At 39.0% G+C, this 20461-nt stretch overlaps 1 protein-coding gene across 1 annotated transcript in view; it reads left to right on the top strand.

The window, feature by feature from the left end:
• LOC137503273 (zinc finger protein ZFP2-like) overlaps positions 1-17999 on the top strand; it is a 50449-nt gene extending 32450 nt beyond the window's left edge. The window contains exon 2 of the mRNA XM_068230819.1: positions 17200-17999. Coding sequence (XP_068086920.1) covers positions 17200-17999 — 800 coding nt within the window. The remainder of the gene's footprint in view (positions 1-17199) is intronic.
• Positions 18000-20461: the final 2462 nt, after the last annotated feature.

The following is a 20461-nucleotide window of genomic DNA, read 5'->3' as shown; positions in this document are numbered from 1 at the left end:
GCAAAGTTCACGAGGGCGTAAGCCCTATCAAACCAACGTCACCCTGGGTCCATGATAATCACTCTATCCACCCCGCCAAGCGGAGAAGCACGCCGTCTCTTCATCACAGCAAAACCTTAATGGCGACAACCCAGAAGCCAGAAGTCAGACCACAGTCCCAATGTTTACGTGCGCATACCCGCTCGGTGGAGGGGGAGAGTGGCGAGATAGTTCATACCGACGACACTAGAATGCAAGAGAATACTGGAAAAGGCACTGTCTGGCCATACAACACAGATGGGCACATTAATAACATTAAAGCCGGTGGAAGTTAATGTTTATAAATATTGAAAACCACGGTATCTGTGAACATGAATCACTTGATGAATAACGCAGCGGCAAACCACATTAAAGACACGAATTTCAATGGCCATGCCGCCAGTACTAAAGTATTCACAGAGAGGGTATACATTATTACTCCGGTAATAAGAGGATAAATAAAATAGCTAGTCATTGTTGAAATAGGGATCAGCAGAAAGGAAAAAGGAAGAGAGGAATAGTATTGGGTAATATTTTGGAGATAGTATTTATTATTAATACTATTATTTATTTATTTTCCTAAAATTCTACATGTACAAATACACGGAAGTGCCTCCATCCCCGTATGTATGTGTGCATATTCTCCGCTGAATATTCACAAATATATAGGTAATTTTAAATGTACATATTTACAAATGTTCCGCTTTTTCTACGCTAAGTTGTCTACTGCTATCCTACAGTGTGTCGCTTTTCACATTCGTATCTCTTATCAGTTGTCTAAAAAGCAGTGGCGAAAGGACTTTGGTTAAGACGCAGCAGGTCGCTATGTAAGTTAGGTTCCAAAAAGTGTAAGAAAATAAAATATATAAATGCAATGTAAATTTTAATCTAATAGCAGTTGTATATTATTGTTTGAAATAACCCCACATGTTGTATATGAGTTGGTAATGTTTTTAAATACAGAGGATATGAGTAAAATTTCCACGAACCTACTACGCTGGCGTAGCAGGGGGAGAAGTGATACTCCCACGTGGCGCGTCCCAGGTGGCGGATAGGGGGTCCTAAGCGGCTTGCTGGCGGACTTGGGGGAAATATAATACCTCTCGCGGACCAAACACACAACCCACCTGTAGGTGGGGGACGTAGACGAAGAATATACCCACGGTATTCACTGCCTGTCGTAAGGGGCGACCAAGGAACCACGAAACTACTTGCGATTAGTACCACCATGCGAGAACATCATGGTTCGCTTTTACTTTCGCGTAGTACCACTATATTAGGTACCAAATAGGTTTGTGATTAGTATCATAGGGGCACCGTGCGGTCGGGTTTTGCAGTACCTGTGATTAGTACCACCATATGAGCGGGACCATGAGATAATAGCTACCATGGTCCTGCCTTGTCTGTGATTAGTACCCACTCTATGAGGAACACCACGGGATAGTGCAGGTCCCTGTGGCTAGTACTCTTATGTGATGAACACCATAGGTTTGCGTTGCCTGTAAATGGCGCCACAATGTGGGAAAACCCATAGGTCTGTATTACATGTCGAATTTCATAACCTGTGTGTAGTACCATAATGTGTGGAATACCGCGAGTCTCTGCTACTTTTGATTAGTACCGCAACATGACATATACCATGTTCTACCTTCCTAGAGGTAAGTAGCGTTATGCCGGGCCGATAACTTGGATTTTCGACCCCTTTTAGACTGCAAGCATCATCCATTCAGTGTTATGCTATAGCAACAGTCCCTTGGTCTGTAATCCTATTGTTTTACGTCAGTTTCTGTGAATGTAAGGCATTGCGGGTCGCATCCACTGATTGTTTTAAATTCATGTCCATCCACTCATTCTTCGTCCTCACGTATTGAATTCTGGTCAGTGGAGAATTTTGGACTTAATTTGTCATACCATTTCGTCTCATTTCGTACCATTAGGGGCCGATGACCTCGATGTTAGGCCCCTTTAAACAACAAGCATCATCATCATGAGTTAAATTTTGTAAATAATGTAAATTTAATAATGATGAGTGTGTGTTTAATAGAAAAAGTTAGTGTAAATTGTATAATACTGTATTTTAGGATATTGTCTTCCTGTCTGTTCATTGACAATTTAATGCTTGATAGTAAGGTATTTTTGTGTACCGTTTGCCACCAAGGTAGACACCTCCATTTCATTTGAAGTGATTTTGATTTGATTGTTCCTTTCCACTCTTATATTTTTAAATGGGAGATAAATTAATTATACTCTTCTTGTGCCACTCTGAAATTTATTTTATCAGCTGTTTCTTGTTTAGGCCTATATATTTTATTCTCTTACTTCTTTATTCTACTTTTCTTATTTCTTACTTACAGCCCTCTGAAGATGTTAATGAGAAAATATTCATAGAAGAACATACTGATGATCGGCTGTTGCCGTACATCAAAGAAGAAACAAAGTACGTACAGTACGAATCCTATACAATATGGAATATATTGTACCTATTCACAGTTGTGTTCAGTAGTGGTTGGTTTATGTCCAAAAGCTGGCCATTTTCATCAGTTTAATCGTTTCTTTACAAAGTTTCATTTAAACGCTATCTTAAAATTCTGTTGGTTATATTTATCTAAAATATTCAGGAATTTTAAGATCATATTTTTGTTCCGTCATGTAGTTATACTGAATATATATATATATATATGTATACAAAAACAATCTCTGGTAAATCTAGATATTTTTGAAGTGTATTTCTTTACAATACCTTTAAGCAACCATGTAAAATGTGTTCTTTCCTTCACTGTCAATGCATGATTTGTTCATCACATTCTTATTATCTGAAATGCCGTCTGCAACTATTACCTCCAGATAGTCTCAGTAATTTTGTACGTTCGTACTGTACCAGGAACCATGTGTGGCCTGGAACATAATTGTATTTAACACGTTCCGTGCGGTTCGGGTCACCATGTGCCCCGAAACATGTTACTCTTATCCGTCGGTGCGAACTTCCCAGAATTGCGAAGTAAGTAACTACGTCCTAGTTACGAATTTCTGTTAACTAATGGCAACATAGTGATCCAATTGAAGTAAAGGATCGAGGCATACTGCTAGTTTTGATCGGCCCACCGGTGACCCAATTATTTCCGGGGTAATTTCTGTTTCACGCAATTGTTGAATCGGAACACTGTCGCACAGGTAAATACGCTGGAATGTCTCCTCAACAATAACGCACACAACAAGTGCACTTGCATTGTTTAGGATTTCATACTAGGGAATAAACAAAGTCAAATTCGTCAGGTCACCGGTGACCCGAACCGATAATAACTAAAGGCACCATCGGGTCACCGGTGGGCCGATACGACGTAACATTAAGTCATCGAAATTCACTGCCGCAGGGAACGTGTTAATGGAAGTCAGCGCAGCGGGGGGAATCTAGCATGCGATGTAGCGCAACAGACCGGTTCGAGCATGCATACAGCAAGCAAGATACATCACGCAGAGCGTGATGCAGCTATCACGTGAACACCTCCTGATATTGTCGAACATACTACAAGAAATTGTACTAACTTTGGAACCCACTGATATATCAGTTAATGAGATACGCCATCGTATAGCCTATTATATGAAGGCAAACATACTGCAATTTCATTAATGTCGTCCTACGGACTTAAAGAATAATTCAGGTATAAAGAAACTTGATTTTTCCACGAGAGGAGGAAGCTGAGCTCGGCAGATTGGTATAAAAGAACGGGGTTTTGCTAGGTCAAGTCAGTTCAATTCTCAAATCGCTGCCGTCGTGTAGTCATGCTGTCTCACATGAACGGGTTCGCGAGGTTCGAACTCAAAACATCACATCGTACGAACTCTGCGGTAAAGTTTTCTCCAAGACTTATAAAACAATAACTCGTGTTGGAACTTAGAAACTTTTCTAGCGATATGATACTAACTTAATAATTTCAAAGTGTTGTCAAAGATTTATGATATTTAATCACTTTTCAGACTTACTACTTTCCACTGCAAATCGAACAAATTTAATTGATTTAAACTTGTATTCATATTCAAATGAAACTGACTTTAAATATTCATGAGAAATAAGCGTATGAATATTAAGACGATTTTCAAGTGAAATAATTAAATACATAATCTGTCAAACTAATCCATTTCATAAAGTTACCTTAAGTACGTGTGTAATAATTACTGGTTGAAGTTTTAATACGGTTAAACCTTCATCACAAGTGAACAGTATTTGACAATGTATGACATTGCCGTCATAGGAACGTGTGAATATCCACGAATTAAGTATTTCGTTATGGCGAATAAGACTGATTTTCGTGTGTAAATATGTTATAACTGTGCTTCAACATAAACAGTGAATCCAATCTAATGAGCAATAACAATCATCTACCAGTGATTAAATATTAGAGGAAATTCACGTAGTAAAATACAGTGCCAATTTTATGACTTACAAGCATAGAACACTCAGCAGTTAATCTTTTCAGTTGAACGTTTTCTTGTTTATAAAGTTTATAAGTGACACGCTGAAACCCTGACCGAGTGCCTATTTTGTCAGATAAAGCTGCTGTCATTTCGACTACGTGGGAGTTGGAACGTGGTGACTTCATAGAATTTAAACGTGGTTACTACACGGGAATCAGAAGTGGTACCATGGGGATAGCATCACAACACCAGCTGTCGAGGACTTCATATGATGTTCGTTGAACCGCATTTCTCTACATTTTCAGTTTGATATTTGGATGTTTCTGGTGATATGAGTGCCACTGTAAACAAACTTGAGATTTAAACAGACTATATTAGAAGTTGAACTGTAGAATCAGTGATTTCATTCATAATTCAACGAACTACTTCGCTCATTGGATTTCACATTAAATTTTATAAATGTTGAGTGACAGTTCTAAAATACACTATAGCACCGAACTTCAGAAGAAGATAAAATTTGCCAAATTTTGAAGTGCTAAAATATTGAAAGTGGTATAGGGAAATTCATTTTTCAAGTGAAAGGGTGTTACATTCATTTTCAGTTTTTATCATTTGAACCAATACTTGAAGAACTTTATGAACATTATCAGGAAAGAACTTATTGATTTTCAACGAAAGATAATCGTTTCATGTTAAAAGATGGACAATCATAAATATTTATTTTGTTTTAATTAGCCAGGCGACATGAACTTGCTCAGACAATATTTTAATTTGGTTTAAATGCTACGAGCCAGAAATAATAGGGAACTTATTCATCAAATTCTCCAGGTGAATAAATTAAGTTTTAAAATCTATCCATTATTTCGCTCTGCATCTAAATCTTTCTGTATCTGCTACCTAAGGACCGTTCCCCCTTCACAAGATTCTCATGCCCATATCCTTAATTTTTCCTGGTACAGTACCAACAGTGACACACAGAAATAGCCATTTTGTAGATCATATACTAAATATACAAATTCGAAACTGTTAAGTTTTATGTACATTGTAAACAGTACAATAATTTTAAACCAACATAATTAGGTTCATTAATGAATATAATGATGCCTGAGTTCATTAGTGTGATAACTCAAAGAATGCCATTTTCAAGTATTTACTTGGATAGATTCCTTTCTAATGATCTTTTCTGTTCTCTTGTGTGTTAAGTAAGATTCTTCCATTTGTAGATCCCAAAGCAGATAAGTTGTAGTAGAAATGAAATGTTCAGGTCAGTTGTGCTACATCTTAGATATCATAGTTTTCAAATAAAGCATCCACATTTGTGTAAGCAAAGGAAATTTGTGGCATTTAATTTATGTTTGTTCCAGTGTTGGCGTCACACTTGCTGTTCGTCGCCAATTCCCACTTTTCATTTTAGTGCTCATTGTCAGTCAATTGCTTGTAGCTTGTTGATTGCAAACACATTTACACAATTAGTATAAACTAATAAAATGGACAGCTACAAGTGAACTATAAATTTGTGCAGGTTGCCTAAAAAATTCAGAATACTTCAAGTAAGTGAATTTATTATCTCCTAAAAGGAGGTAAATAATAATGCAATGATATAATATTATTTCAAAATTGTAATTTTTATCACTGAGGTTAAGAAGTAGCACAAGTGTACATCCTGTTTTCAAACATTTAATGCAGTAGTTTGTTTGAACTGTAGGTGTGCCTTTGGACTATATGCTAATTAATTTTGTGCTGTCACACCTTTGTTCGTTACTGTGCGCAACGATCCTTGAGAATACCTGGGAGATGATGGTATAATCTCGGATTGGTAATCTTAACAGAACCCCTGTATCGGCAGGTCCTGCAATGGCTAGTCATAGCCTATGATTTGACTTCAGACCAGATTAGTGATGGAAACTTTGAATTCTGAAAGGTTTATTTGATTTTGTGGGTAGTTAGAGTCTTCTTGACTGTTATATGATGCGTTGATTTCTTCTTACAGTACATTTGCAACCAGTAGCAAAAAATATTCATTTCAGACCTCGGAACTACCCAGTACCAGCTTACATGCTTTCATTAGTCAGAGTAGAACCATGCACACAACTGAAGATCGCCCAAATACAACTCTTCGAGGAGGAAATTCTGCTGTTTCTTTGTAATTTTTATGTGAATGGACACAATAGGCTGTTAGAGAGCAATCATATATTATGGCCACCAATAAAAATGTTCCTTATGAATACCTTCCACATGCAAAATGCACATTTCAGTTTTTGGATGGAGTTTAAATAGCTTTCTTCTTCCTAAACATATCTTGTGCAGATGCAGTCTTGAACCAGAAAAGCGACAAGCATTTTGTGTGTATGCTTTTCCGTTGGTATATAAGGCAGAGGACAGTCCATGGTCTATGTAGCTTAGGCCATTGTATATCATATATTTTTATATGCTTCTGAATGATTCAGTTGACCGGATCTTATCTACTGCATACCACTTTGTTTTATATCTCACCTCATGTGCTATGTTATCCTGACTTTCATTTCAGCAGTCTACAAATATCAAGCAGCAACTTTAATGACTTATTTTAAAATGTGTAAGATATATGCCTTGTCAGTTTGGTACTGAATTACATATGAACAGGTTTTGAGGTTCATAAAATTTCCTAATTGCTGACATGTAGAAAGGCACATGTTTATGAGCTTACCAATTACTGATGAGATTTCCTTCCATTTTTGGAACGAAGACCTCATCACCAATAAAATCCCAGTTGGCAAAGGAGTTCGACAAGGTGACACAATCTCTCCAAAGCTGTTTACCCTTGCCTTGGAAGATGTATTCAAAACCCTTCATTGGGATAATAAAGGAATAAAAATCAACGGGTTATATTTGAACCACCTGCGTTTTGCCGATGACATTGTGTTCATAAGTGAAAATCTAGATGAGCTAGAAAGCATGATCCAAGAATTTAAACTGCTTCTGCTAAGATTGGTTTGGAAATGAACATTAATAAAACGAAAATACTAAGCCCAGAGAGTCGACCACTTAAAATGGGATACCAATATATAGAAGCTGTTGATGAGTACATTTATCTTGGACACAAGATAAAACTTGGAAAAGACAACCAACGTGCAGAAATTCCTCGCAGAATAGGTATGAGTTGGACTGAATTCCGAAAACTAAGATTCATCCTCACCAACAAGGATGTTCCAATTAACCTGAAGACCAAGTTTTATAATACGTGCGTGCTGCCAGTTACAACTTACGGTCTGGAAACGATGACTCTGACGAAGGAAAGTGATCGCAAGCTTCAGCGAACACAACGAGCCATGGAGCGACAGATGCTAGGGATCAGCCTTAGGGATAAGATCCGTTCAGAGGACATCAGGAGAAGAACTAATGTAACAGACTTCCTAGAGATAGTAGCAAGACTAAAATGGCAGTGGGTAGGACACGTAGCTCGAAAAGACTACAACAGGTGGACCTCTAGGATTGTTCACTGGAGACCATGGGGACACAAGAGAGGCATTGGAAGACCCCAGAAGAAATGACTCGACGACATAAAGCTGTTGGCTGGAACACGCTGGTTCCAAGTGGCTCAAGACCGAAGACGATGGAAGCACATGGAAGAGGCCTATATCCAGTAGTGGATTGAAATAGGCTAGAACAGAAGAAGAAGAAGAAGAAGACATCGCCCTGAAATAAATAATTAGTGATGATGCTAACTTAAGTTTGTGTAGACACATAGTCCTGAACTAAACATGTAGTGATGCGGTGTCCTTTCAGATGTAGATGTCGAGTGTCACCAGGCCCTGAGCCGACCTCTTTTTGTCACTCCTCCATAGTCTTCATATTTATAGACGTGATTAGGGTGGAAATAAATTAATTATTATGATCGTCTGCTATCTATGACGGATGTCAGCAGAAATATGAATTGCAAAATTCCAATCAGGCTAGAATACACTGAAGGTCTTTTTGTTACTCGTACAATTTCACCGGATATTCAAACTGTCACTCCCGATTAAAACAGATACTCCTGAATTTTTTAATTTGTTGAGTTATATATTATTCTTTATAATGCGTTTATAGGAGTCACTTAAACACGTAATCCAGAGGTGTTCTGCCATTCAAACACTGTTTTGTGGAAATAAGGCATAGATATTAGACATAGGCCTTAAGGGAGAAAATTTGAACATAGTAAGTTAAATGTTAGGATGAGCAAAATATCCATTGTATCCCATTTCTATAACAGATTATTCATCAACCTGCTTCTTGTTATTCTGCTCTTTTAATATTAGTTCTGTCTGATGTTGTGATTCATTGTCTCCAGTTAGTTCGGTCGCGGGCCATGTTTCTATGTAGTCTCACAGCTTTCAGGTCATTTGTTCTATGCTGTCTTGTTTGTCCCCGGTATTCATGTTCGTTTCATTACAAAATCCATAATTTGACACAAAAATTTTAAAATTGTGTTAGTAGTTAACAGGAAGGTAAATGAAAACTGTTATACTATAGGATTGCCGACTTTATCATTTAAGGGCTGTCCAAGAATTTTTTGTTAACAAAAATGGCACTTTTTGAGACTATCTAGCAACTACAAAAATGCATTTATTTTAATGTTTCTTTCGCCGAACTATCATCGTTAGTGTTCTTGATGTCTCCTACTAAATGTAATAGTTTATCACAATTTCACAATGAATTATAACACCTTCTTTCAAAAATTCAAAATTTCAATAATAATTTTTCATTTCTTCGTTCTCAGTTTTTGAACGGGGATATATATTTTTTCTCAGTTCTAGTACAAGATATTCCTAAATTAATTATCATCAATTTAGGACCTTTTCGAGGTAGATATCCGATTTATAACTCGACTCATTGTTGTTCGAACCTGAAAAGAAAACATAGTTTTTAGTTTTGAGTAAATTTAAAGGGTTGTATTATGATTAGACCTCTTTCTTTTTACCTGAAAGTATTAGAATTCTCCCGCTGCATAGGTGCGACCTTCCCCTTCAAGTTTCTTGTCCTATTTCAGCTTTCTTCTTCCCCTGAGGTACCTCCTTCGCTGTCTTTGTTCAGAAGTGCTCTGAAGCTGACTTATGCGTACACATGCCTCATCAGCTTGTGACACTCCTGATGCTGAGTACATATCAGGCACAACCTTAATTCTTCCTAAAACCTCTATTTCAACCTTGTTTCCACAATTAAAGTATAAAACTGCATCCATGACACCCAGTTTGAGAGTGGATAGCCCCACATATGTATCTTTTCTACACCTCTTCCATACCGTACCGTTGCATGACTCATTGGTATTTTGAGTCAAACCATGAAGACATTTGAATAACATTTTTGGATTACAGAGCCTTTCATACACAGGCTTCATTGCATGTGCCAACGGCCGTAGCCGTGTTGAAACACCGGATCCCGTGAGATCTCCGAAGTTAAGCAACATTTTGCGTGGTCAGGAGTTGGATGGGGTGCCACGCGCTGTTCGTGGGGTAAGAGAATGGAGGAGCAGAAAGGAACTGGCCACCCTTCTGCACGTAAACTCCGGCTTAGGACACCTCTGCGGAAGTTCGGACATGCCTTCGGGCAGAATAACCCTTACCTTGCCATTGCATTAGGACTTCCAGTGGTATTCCTGGTTTATGCTTATAATTTTCAAGTAGATTGCCAGCTGTGGCTCGTTGGTATGAACACCAGCTGTCTGTTCCTATAGGGCACCTGTGGTGGGGAGGCGCTTTTTGGGCAGTCAAATGATACAATGTTGCCAATACAGCATTTGTCATATCTTTTATGAAACTGTAGTTGGAACGCAAAGCAATTCCAAAATAATTCTGACACTTCTCTATCAGTGTTCCAGTTAATTTGCCTCTATCACCCATGGTTTGTTATGTTGTACAATTTTTCTAAGAGCTGTTCCTAAATGCTTCTTATAGTGGCCCACACATTCCAGTTTATTGACTTCTTTACCATTGTATGGATTGGAATCACACACTACCTTGTAACTTTTGGAATCCCCATCCCCATAGAAATCTACATACTCCAGATCTCTACTCTCACCTGAGGGAGAAAATATTTTTACTGTTCCATATTAGGCGAAGACCCACTGTAATTTTTGGCAAAGACTGCAGCATGATCCAGCTTTCCAACCTAAATAGAATGGGGAATGCTTATAATCATTTGAATGCTTCTCACATCCAATACAGTTTCTGGACATTATCTCAACAACGAATATACATCCAAAGGCACACAGGCAAACAGGCAACATGACAATATTTTCACTAAAAACACTCAGTTATGGAAACCATGGAAGCTCTCAATACCAAATAGTATTACTGCTGCATACAAAGAATGGGCATATGGAGCCATCTATGGAGAGCTATTCTGTAACAACGAGCGCCAAACTTGAATTAAATCGAAAGGAACAATGAAATTCTCCGTGCAGCGATGCCACGCCCATCTTAGACCGAGACACGGGTGCACTGTTCCCTTTATATCAATTTTCTGTGCATATTTATGCACGAAACATGTAAGTACTATACATTTTCTTAAAGTAGAAGAATAAATCTTTCATCAGGGAACAAAAATGAAAAAGTGAAAATTCTGTCTAAATACGCCATTTCAAACGTTTATGAATACCTTAAACACGTAATCCAGAGTGCTCTGTCATTCAAACACTATTTAGTGGAAATAAGAACATATATATTAGACATAGGCTTTAAGGGAGAAAATTTGAACATAGTAAGTTAAATGTTAGGATGTGCAAAATATCCAATCTATAACAGATTATTCATCAACCTGCTTCTTGTTTTTCTGCTCTTTTAAAATTAGTTCTGCCTGGTGTTGTGATTCATTGTCTCCAGTTAGTTCGGTCACGTGCCATGTTTCTATGTAGTCTCACAGCTTTCAGGTCATTCGTCTTATGCTGTCTTGTTTGTCCCTTGCGCCTCTTTTCACCTACTTTCTTTATATACGCTAAATTTCTCAATATATCGTCCTCTACACGCAAATATACCCAAACCAGCGCACACGCCTTTCAGAAATTTTCTTCTTTATCGGTGCAATGCCAGAACGTTTCCTAATAACATTATTTGAAACGTGATCGAGTCTAGTTATGTCAGCCGTTCACCTAAGCGTCTTCGTATCCATGATGCTTAGTTGGCGTTTACCTGCTCTTTAGCTGGCCAGCAATCGTTGCCATAGAAAACAACAGGACGGATAACAGTTCAGTAGATATTAGATTTCAGGTGGTCCTTCATCCGACGGTAGCATGGGCGCCCGTTGTCATTCTCAACTTCAGCCAGGGTATGCTTATCCGTAAGTTGACTTCGTCAGTAAGTCGGCCATAATGAGAGATTTTGGAACCAAGATACTTAAATTTCTTTTCTCGTACTATATTTTCACCGTCATCATGCATGCTTCCAACTTATCGGCGATGTAATGTAATGTATTATCTATCCTTTTTGTTGAGGCGCGGGACGTATTGCGCTAGTGGATTGTGCCAATCTTCCGTTTGGCGCTTATTCTCTGCACCATTTTCATACAAATGTGTCCATGGTATTGGAATGTGCACGTCTTATGTAATGGTGTCCGTCAAATAATGAACAGCAGTGGTGATACTGAAGGGCCTTGGTGGAATTGTACAGTTTCGCGGACGTAATCAGACGCTCTTGCGACAGCTTCAGCATAACTCCTCGGTTCTACATAGATCAATTATTCCCTCTCAACAAGGTGCTCTGTAATGCCATGCTCTTGTAGCTCTGACTGATTAGGTTATGATGTACCGGATGGAAGTCCTTATCAGGGTCCAGAAAGTCATGATGAAGCCTCTTATTCCTTTCGAAATACGTCTCACGTAACAGCCTTGCAGCTTTTGTTGCTCCTGTTGCGCCACAATTTTACACAAAACCAGCTTGGTTTGTTGTGTGGTCGTTTAAATCGCTAATTCTTTTGTCCAAGATTTGTTCGAAATGTGTCACTGCGTGGCTGAGAAGTATGATCGGACGGTAATTAGAAAAATCGGCAGGACTTCCCTTATTTTTGAATGGATAATCCGTCGTCAGTTTGTTGGTTCCTGACCTTCTTTGATGATCTGGTTGAAAAGCTGGCTTTAGCCACACTGCTGCATCCACCCATTGAGAGAAACAAAACTCTGCCGGAAGACAATCAGGACAGATGGCTTTCCCTGGTGTCATTTCTTTCAACATAGCCTGGACTTGGGTGACGTCAATTTCCTATATTGGACCTTCAACTGCGGCGGTGATTGGGATTGGTAGATACGGATATTCCAAGATTGACATTTTGTCAAAGTAATTAAGACAGTGTACTCGCGCTTCCCGCCAGTCGAGTAGAAAACCGTCTGTTTCCTAATTGATGATGTAGAACGTTCCGTGTTTCGATGCCCCGATTTGACTAGCCGTTAAATGTTCCGCTCGTTTTAGCGCATGTCAATTTCATATATAGACCTGCTTACCGCTTTGCTTTTGTTACAGCGACAACCTCCTTCACTTTATTACTGGCTGCTTTGTAGGCATTCCAACGAGCAAGAAACTCGTTTTACAGCTGTTTCTTCAACCGTATTGCATACATAACATCGTCATTCCGAAACCACGTGTCATTGGTAATCCTTCATTGTCGTCGCCATGACTTAGTTGTTCCAGGAATGGAGCGTGCTTCGCCTTTCAGTTTAGTCCAGCTCGCTTCTAATATGGTGACTTGTGGCACTGTGACGTTTGCAACAACGTTGGCCTCCTTCTTCAGGCGTCACCGTTTGATCCAATTTGGTCCATTTCCTGCGAAGTATTGAGCTCTTGGTGACTATCCGCATCTTACAGATAACTGGTCGATGTTGCATCGCAACGGTTTCGTAAGGAACCACTGTTGTCTCTAGAACATCTTTGAGATTCCTTCGTCTGACAAGGATGCAGTCAATGTGCATTGGATGGGAGCGATTGTAGTACGTGACTAGGTGAATATCACGCTTTTTAAACCGTGTGTTCGCGATGATCAGTTTCTGAATAATCGGGAAATTGTTGGCCGTCATCTTTCTTCTGAACATATCCATGAAGGCCATGGACTGTGTGTGCTTCTTTTCTCCGTCCGACACGTCCATTCAGAGAAACTGGCCACGATAAGATAGTAAGCAGTGTTCTAGTCAGATAGTGTTCAGAAGTGATTTTTGGTTTCCTTGCCAACACCATTAGTTGTTCTTCGGATTCCATTGTACTGTGCCGTTTTCATATGTGACATATGCTACAGCGCGAACAAAACCAACTAACACGAGGTCCGGAAACATGGCGCCGGAGCAGTTTAGGCGAGGACTGGTTTATAAATGTTTAATACGCAATGAAGTGATTGTGAAGAAAGGACTTTACTTTCATCTCTAAGCGGAGAATAACGTGTATATATGTGTAAATATTGTTCGAATTAAATCAAATGTAAAATGTAGAATGTATGAAAACAAGACGAAACCAAAGATTGAACTCATAGGGTATTGTTACGGAGTATAAAATATCGATATTTGTTAATAAGAATGGTAGCGACATCTAGGTGTTAGTAGATGTAACTAAATACATAAGATAGATTTCCACATCTAGTATCTAATTTTATTATTCTATGCCTGGTGTAATACGTTAAAATATTATTTTAAAAAATCTTCTTATTCATTGTTAGTGTCAATGTGATGGTGGTATGGAAATGATACGTAAAAATTAGAAATTGTATGCAAAAGGAAGTTATTAAGGAATATGTATATGCAGTTAAACGAATGCAAATAGCCTGAAATAACGGTGATATGCTTATGATTGTATAAAGGCCAAGGCATTATAGAAGGAACAGCACGATATATAATAGAGATTGTCCGTGTCGTAAATAACTTAATATGATCAGAGGTGTATGTGTAATTGACTTACTAGTGGCTCTGTGTGTTGTCAATGAACTAATATTAACCTTTTTCAGGTGTGATCTGCATGAGTCTAAAATGATGTTGTCAGAAATGTATTCAAGGAGTACTAATTCACAGGAGAATATGGAGTGCTAAATCGTGTACGAGCATGTCCAGCTGAGATGATGGAGTGGTTACCGGAATGGATAACTTAGGCCAGTGATTCCCATAACCCTAGCCATTCAAGTCAGTAACTGCTTTCCATTATAATGATGTCTTTTTATTGTGTGCATTTTATTTGAAGCAACATATATCTGTATTTTATTTTAGTTACTAGTTTCTTTATTGTAGGTAGTAATGTATATGTAGAACATGTCCTGAAGTAGTTCGCCAAGGCGTAATAGTAATTACACGTCGAGCGGCGAGACATTATGTTGTTTGGTATATAGGAATTCATATATGCGTTTGGTGACTCGGCATTCGAAATGCTACGATACCATGCGAGTGAATGAATGGTTATGTTAGTGGATGACTTCGACATCGCTTATATTATGTTGTAGTGCCGTAATTACTGGAAGACACAAGCCTACGTATACATAAGTAACATACATGAATATAGAATCAGCATATTTATCGTGAAGCTAACATTGATAATGCAGGTAAGTGATACAAATGTAGTAATGTTATGAGTAATGATACTAGTGTGAATCAACGTGAGATAATAATAATAATAATGATAATGATGATGGTGTGAGTGTCAAATATGTTAAGTACCTGCGATGATGGTGGTCATTGTGTTGATGAATAATTCAAGTGTATTAAGTGCTTGTGGTGGTAATAGTTATTGTGATGATGAATAATAAAACATGGGGATGACATCGCGATATGCCAGTGATGTGTGGGTTAGCTTACATAAAATTTAGTAGTTGAAATAATGAAAAGTGCTGTGCTGTGATGATTATTTAATAATATGGGAGGTGACAATGAAAATTATCTTGATGTCGCTACATGGAACATATTATTTAATTGCGTTATGCAGGTGTGAAGTTAGATAAAGCAAATGGAGGTGTGATACTCGTATATAAGCTAATGCTGAAATTGTAATGCCCAAGTATAAGATAATGTTAATGTTATAATACTCTTACATGACTGAATGCTGGGATCGTAATGTTGATATGTAAGTGTAGGCTAAGATGATAAGGCAGAAAATTATTGATTGCGATGAGATGTCGGCCACAATTGGCCTATAGATTATCGTTACGTTTCGGATGTCATATTCAAAATTTATGTCAATCATTAGGGTTTTTAACCGGTATGACGGCGACGTATCTGAGGTTTGCATAAGGCTTACCACGCGTACAGCTTCGAGGATATATGACATGATATTAATAAGTTAGATGTTTACTTCATGGACATTGTAGTTTAGTAGACGTAGTACAGATATCATATGTGGTTTTATTGACATTTGAGTGTATATATTCTTGTCCTTGCGTATATTATTTTTTGATTATTTATTCTATGCAGTAGCATTAATGTAACATGATCCTCGAAGGTATGCGTGAGAATGGACGTGTAATTATTGTCGCGTTAAGGCGAACCTCATCAGGACGTATGAGTTAGTTAATGTGGTGATGACCATTTATTTCATTTAGGTAAGGTATCACATATAAAAAGACATTATTATCAGCTGAATTTTACATGAACGAAATTCTCCTATTGTAAATCAGATATCAAATCAAAACTGAAAGAATAAGAGTACCCAAAACTTGTGGAATAAAGTACGTTAATGAATAAATATAGACTTAGGTTCGGAATTTCATATAGCTCTTATAAAATGAGGATTGATGAAGTTGAAATCACTGCATTATGTTGAATCGGGTTTAAATTAATTAAATTGCGACAGCCGTTTTATGTCATTACCAATTTGTGTTACAACAATATTTAAAATCTGGGTTATACTTTGGTTTCTTCTTAGCCAGTAGGATCATTTAAATAAATAAATATAATCCGATCCAGAATATCTCCATCTTTTAATTATAAAATAGATATCAATGGCCATATTTATGAAATTAATTCAAATTTCAAGATCGTATTTGGTATAATCAAATTTAATTCAAGACAAGTTCTCGGTTGTTACAAGCACGTCATAAATTATGAAAACAGATGAAGCAAACATAACAGCGATTGACTTAAAAACCTTAATATAGAGCTTTGATAATAAGCCTCCCGGTAGGATTCCGAATCCAATTTTCCACCATAGATGCGATTTTTATTCGCCGGAATATATTAGCTAGCTGAGGCACATACAAAGTCCTGCGACCCTATGAAATAGCCCCACAACAATAAGAAGAACCCGTCAAGACCCTGGGTGTAGAGTGCTCCCAATGACAATCTACGGGGCAATGCCGCGAATGGGGTGGCGCAATATTTGGCGCCCAACGTGTCGGCTCGATTGTTGAGAGGAATCGCAGGCTCAATTGCTGAGAAACATCGTACACCGGATGACTACGATAATGGTCACGATCACCAAAAGAGAATGGGTCGCAAACTTCATCAAGCTGACATGATCAGTGAGCATATGTTTGAGAAAGAAGACGCAATGGCTTGGTCGGAAAAGGTATATAATAACGCCTTGCCCTAAAGGTCAACAAATACAAAAAAATGTCTGTGAACATGAAAGGAATGTCGTCGAGGGAACGAAAGTCAGTCGCGAGATATTAATAATAAAACATAAGAAAAATTAAATGACAGAATTGTAAACACATTATACCAAAATCACCGGAGAATATTCTGGAGAGGCGTAGAGTAGGGAACAACGTAACGCAGTGATGTTATAAATGGTTAGGAATGATTAGTTATAAATACAACAAAACGAACACAGTACTTAAGTTCAATTTCGTTTTTGTCAGGTCCAGCAATCCTCCTTGTAGCCATTAAGTTGTCTCAATTGGACTTGCTTTCTTTCATGATAAATAACTCATTGTTTGAAGGATCATTAGAAGTTAAGCGTATACTTGTGGAGGTAGATAAATCAGAATTAGCAAAGATGAGTTCGTTAAAAGAGGTGAAGGCACTCTTCGGGATGTTGAGAGAGGAGTTAGGCAAGGACATTAGTTCTATTAGAGGGGAAATTGCCGAAAGTAGAAAAGAGAATGCAGAAGCTCAGGAGATAATGCGTAAGGAGATTCACGAGAGCAGGAAGGAAATGGTTGATGCGCAGGAAAATGCACGAAAAGAGAACGCAGAAGCTGAGCAGACGATGCGCAGGGAGATGATCGAGGCACAGGAAAATAGACACAAGGAAAACATGGAAGTTCAGGAAGCTATGCGGAGAGAAAACTCGGAAGCTCAGGAAATATTACCAAAGGAGCTGGCAAGCGCACAGCAAAGGTCAGAGAAGAACCTAAAAGAAGCCGCGCAAACAATCAAACAAGAAATCAGATCCATAAGCGAAGAGGTCAATACGATTGGATTGAATCTGTCCCAAGTACAAGAGGACATGAAGACACTGAGAACGGAAGTGAACGATTCAATAGTAGCCAACCAACAAGAAATGCAGAAGCGACTCATGATCGTCAAAAACGAAATAGTACAGAGCATGCAATGGAAAGTTGACCAAGATATTGACGGAATAAGAAGCGAGGTCACGCAGTTGAGGAACAGCTCAACCAGGACCAGGAAGAACGGCAAAAACAAATGCAAAGCTTGACTGACGAGATAACGTCAATGGAACTAGTGACGAGACATGAGCTCACAAAGACCAAAGATCAGCTAGGAAACAAGCTAATTATCCTAACACATGAACAGCAGGAGCACCGAGAGCACTTGAATAAACGCGTAGGAGACCTACCAGAAAACATAAGGCAACTGGAAGAAGAGGTTCGGAAACTGAAATTGGCGGAAGATAGAGCAAAACCCAACATTCCAGTGGAAGCAATGTCCAGGGATTATCCGAACTGGCTAAGTTCAATTCCCGAAAATACAGAAACCGCGGAGACTATCACACGGTCGTGACGAACAACCAACCCATCATTCACATCATGAGAACACACGAGGACAGGCCCAAGAAATTTAACATGGGAAATGGTTTGACGCCGAAATCAATCTTGCGTGACGTAGAGGACTACTTCAAAGAGGTAAAGATAACACCCGAACGAGAGCTCAGAACGGTGGAGAAGTACCTCTAAGGTCATCCCCTAATCTGGTTTAAGGCGTTCAGATACACGTTCGCAGACTACGGGGAATCCCGTAGGGCGTTCCTAGCCAAATTTTGCAGCTAAGACACACAACAAAACCTACGCTTGGAAATGTATTCAAAAAGATACTCAGGTGCAGGCCCAAGTCGATATGCGTAATATTTCACGTATCAATTTCACAAATTGCGTGAACTAGATACACTATCTCCCGAATCCGAACTGATACGTGCCATAGAGAAACAGTTTCCATCCGAGGTGCAAGGGTTGCTAACAGCAGCAAACGTACAAACAGCAGTACATGCTGAGGAAGTATTGAGACAGTTAGACAGTACGTCGGTACAGACCAGTACTTGTAAACCGAGAGTAACGGAGAATGCGATAAACACTATCGGACCAGTTTATACTCCCGGAGTAGGAGGTGAGCATCAACCGCGGCGAAGAAGGTTACAAAGATTCGAAAACTGGAATGACCGGAAAATGTACGATTCTAATAGAGGGAGGAGAGTACGTTTTCAAGAACGACAGGTCGAGAGAAACGACTCGAGATACTTTCCGAGAGAAAGAGGTCGACCATACTACAGACGTGAATCCAGAGACGCGCGATACGCGAGAGACCAATCTTACAGAGACCGAAGTGATTTGCCTGACCGAGAGCTGGACAAACGCAAATACGTCGAAGAATTGCGACGGAACACGGAAGAGCGCAGCAAATGGGAACGCGCAATTCAAGAACAGGACGCAGATCCGAACTGCACAGGAGCAGAAAGCTTGGAATACCAGGAGTACCGCCACGAACAAGAGAAGAAAAGGAGACTGAACCCGAAAGCCTCAGCTTACGAGCCGAATGAGAGGCTAAGAAAAGAACTCCGACACAATAACGACAGACGAGATTGGTGAATGGTACGACGATGTTGAGTTCAAATGTGTGATTACTAACATCGAATCATGGGACATGCATCCAGAGGAACTCTTAGAAGAAGCCACCAGAGTGGGAAGTAACGTCACACACAGGCTACCCATTATCGTGGTTAAGTTCATGGATCTACGGGTACGGTGTTTATTGGACACAGGAGCGACCCTATCGGTCATATCAAAAGCTCTATTTCAAGAGATACAAAGGAAGGGAGAAATACCAGTCATCCCGGTATCCAACGTCAAAGTCAGAGGAATCATTCCACATCGTAGCATGGTATGCAAGATTCAAACCTACCTGGACATAACAATAAATGACGTCGATTACCCGCACATATTTTTGGTAAATGAACAACATACAGTATAACTTAATCTTGGGGGCGGATTTCATGAGAATTTACGGAGGTATCACCGATATGAGCAGAAAAGAAATTCGATTTCGCCGTGGAGACGAGAACACGGAAATAATAGGGAAGATGGTCGACGCGTCGTTCAATAATGATAAACACGCAGAGATATGCAGTTACAGTAATGAATTCAACGAAACGTCGAAATGTATAGCGCAGAGGGAAGGTAAAGAATTTGTGGGGAAAAAAACTTATGGTACCCAGGAGAGAAAATGAAAGACGATAAAAAGAAAACGATATCTCCAATGATAATATTTTGAAAAAGGTAGAGGAAACAATTTGCTCTCGAGAAGAGAAGGAACAGTTATGGAAACTGTTATGTTATTACCATAGTGTGTTTGATACAAAACCAGGACGAATACCAAACTACGAGTATAAATTGAAGGTGACTGACTTGTGTCCATTTAAGAAGAAACCGTATCCGATCCCAGACAAATATTTCAGCGAAGTAGCCAAAATCATCGAGGAGATGGAAGAGAACCAGATAATATCAAAGAGAACTACTCCATTCGTATACCCACTGGTGGTAGTAAGGAAGCCGAATGGATCCTTAAGGATATGCATGGATGCAAGAGCCATAGACGATAAGATAGTGCCCGAGAACGATCAAGCCCCGAACATCAAGGAGATCACTCGATCATTTCAAGGTAACCGAT

This window comes from Anabrus simplex, chromosome X (genome assembly GCF_040414725.1).
Source record: "Anabrus simplex isolate iqAnaSimp1 chromosome X, ASM4041472v1, whole genome shotgun sequence".
NCBI classification, from domain to species: Eukaryota; Metazoa; Arthropoda; class Insecta; order Orthoptera; family Tettigoniidae; genus Anabrus; species Anabrus simplex.
The sequence above is the reverse complement of the archived record's forward strand: the minus strand, read 5'-3'. Positions and strand labels throughout refer to the sequence as shown.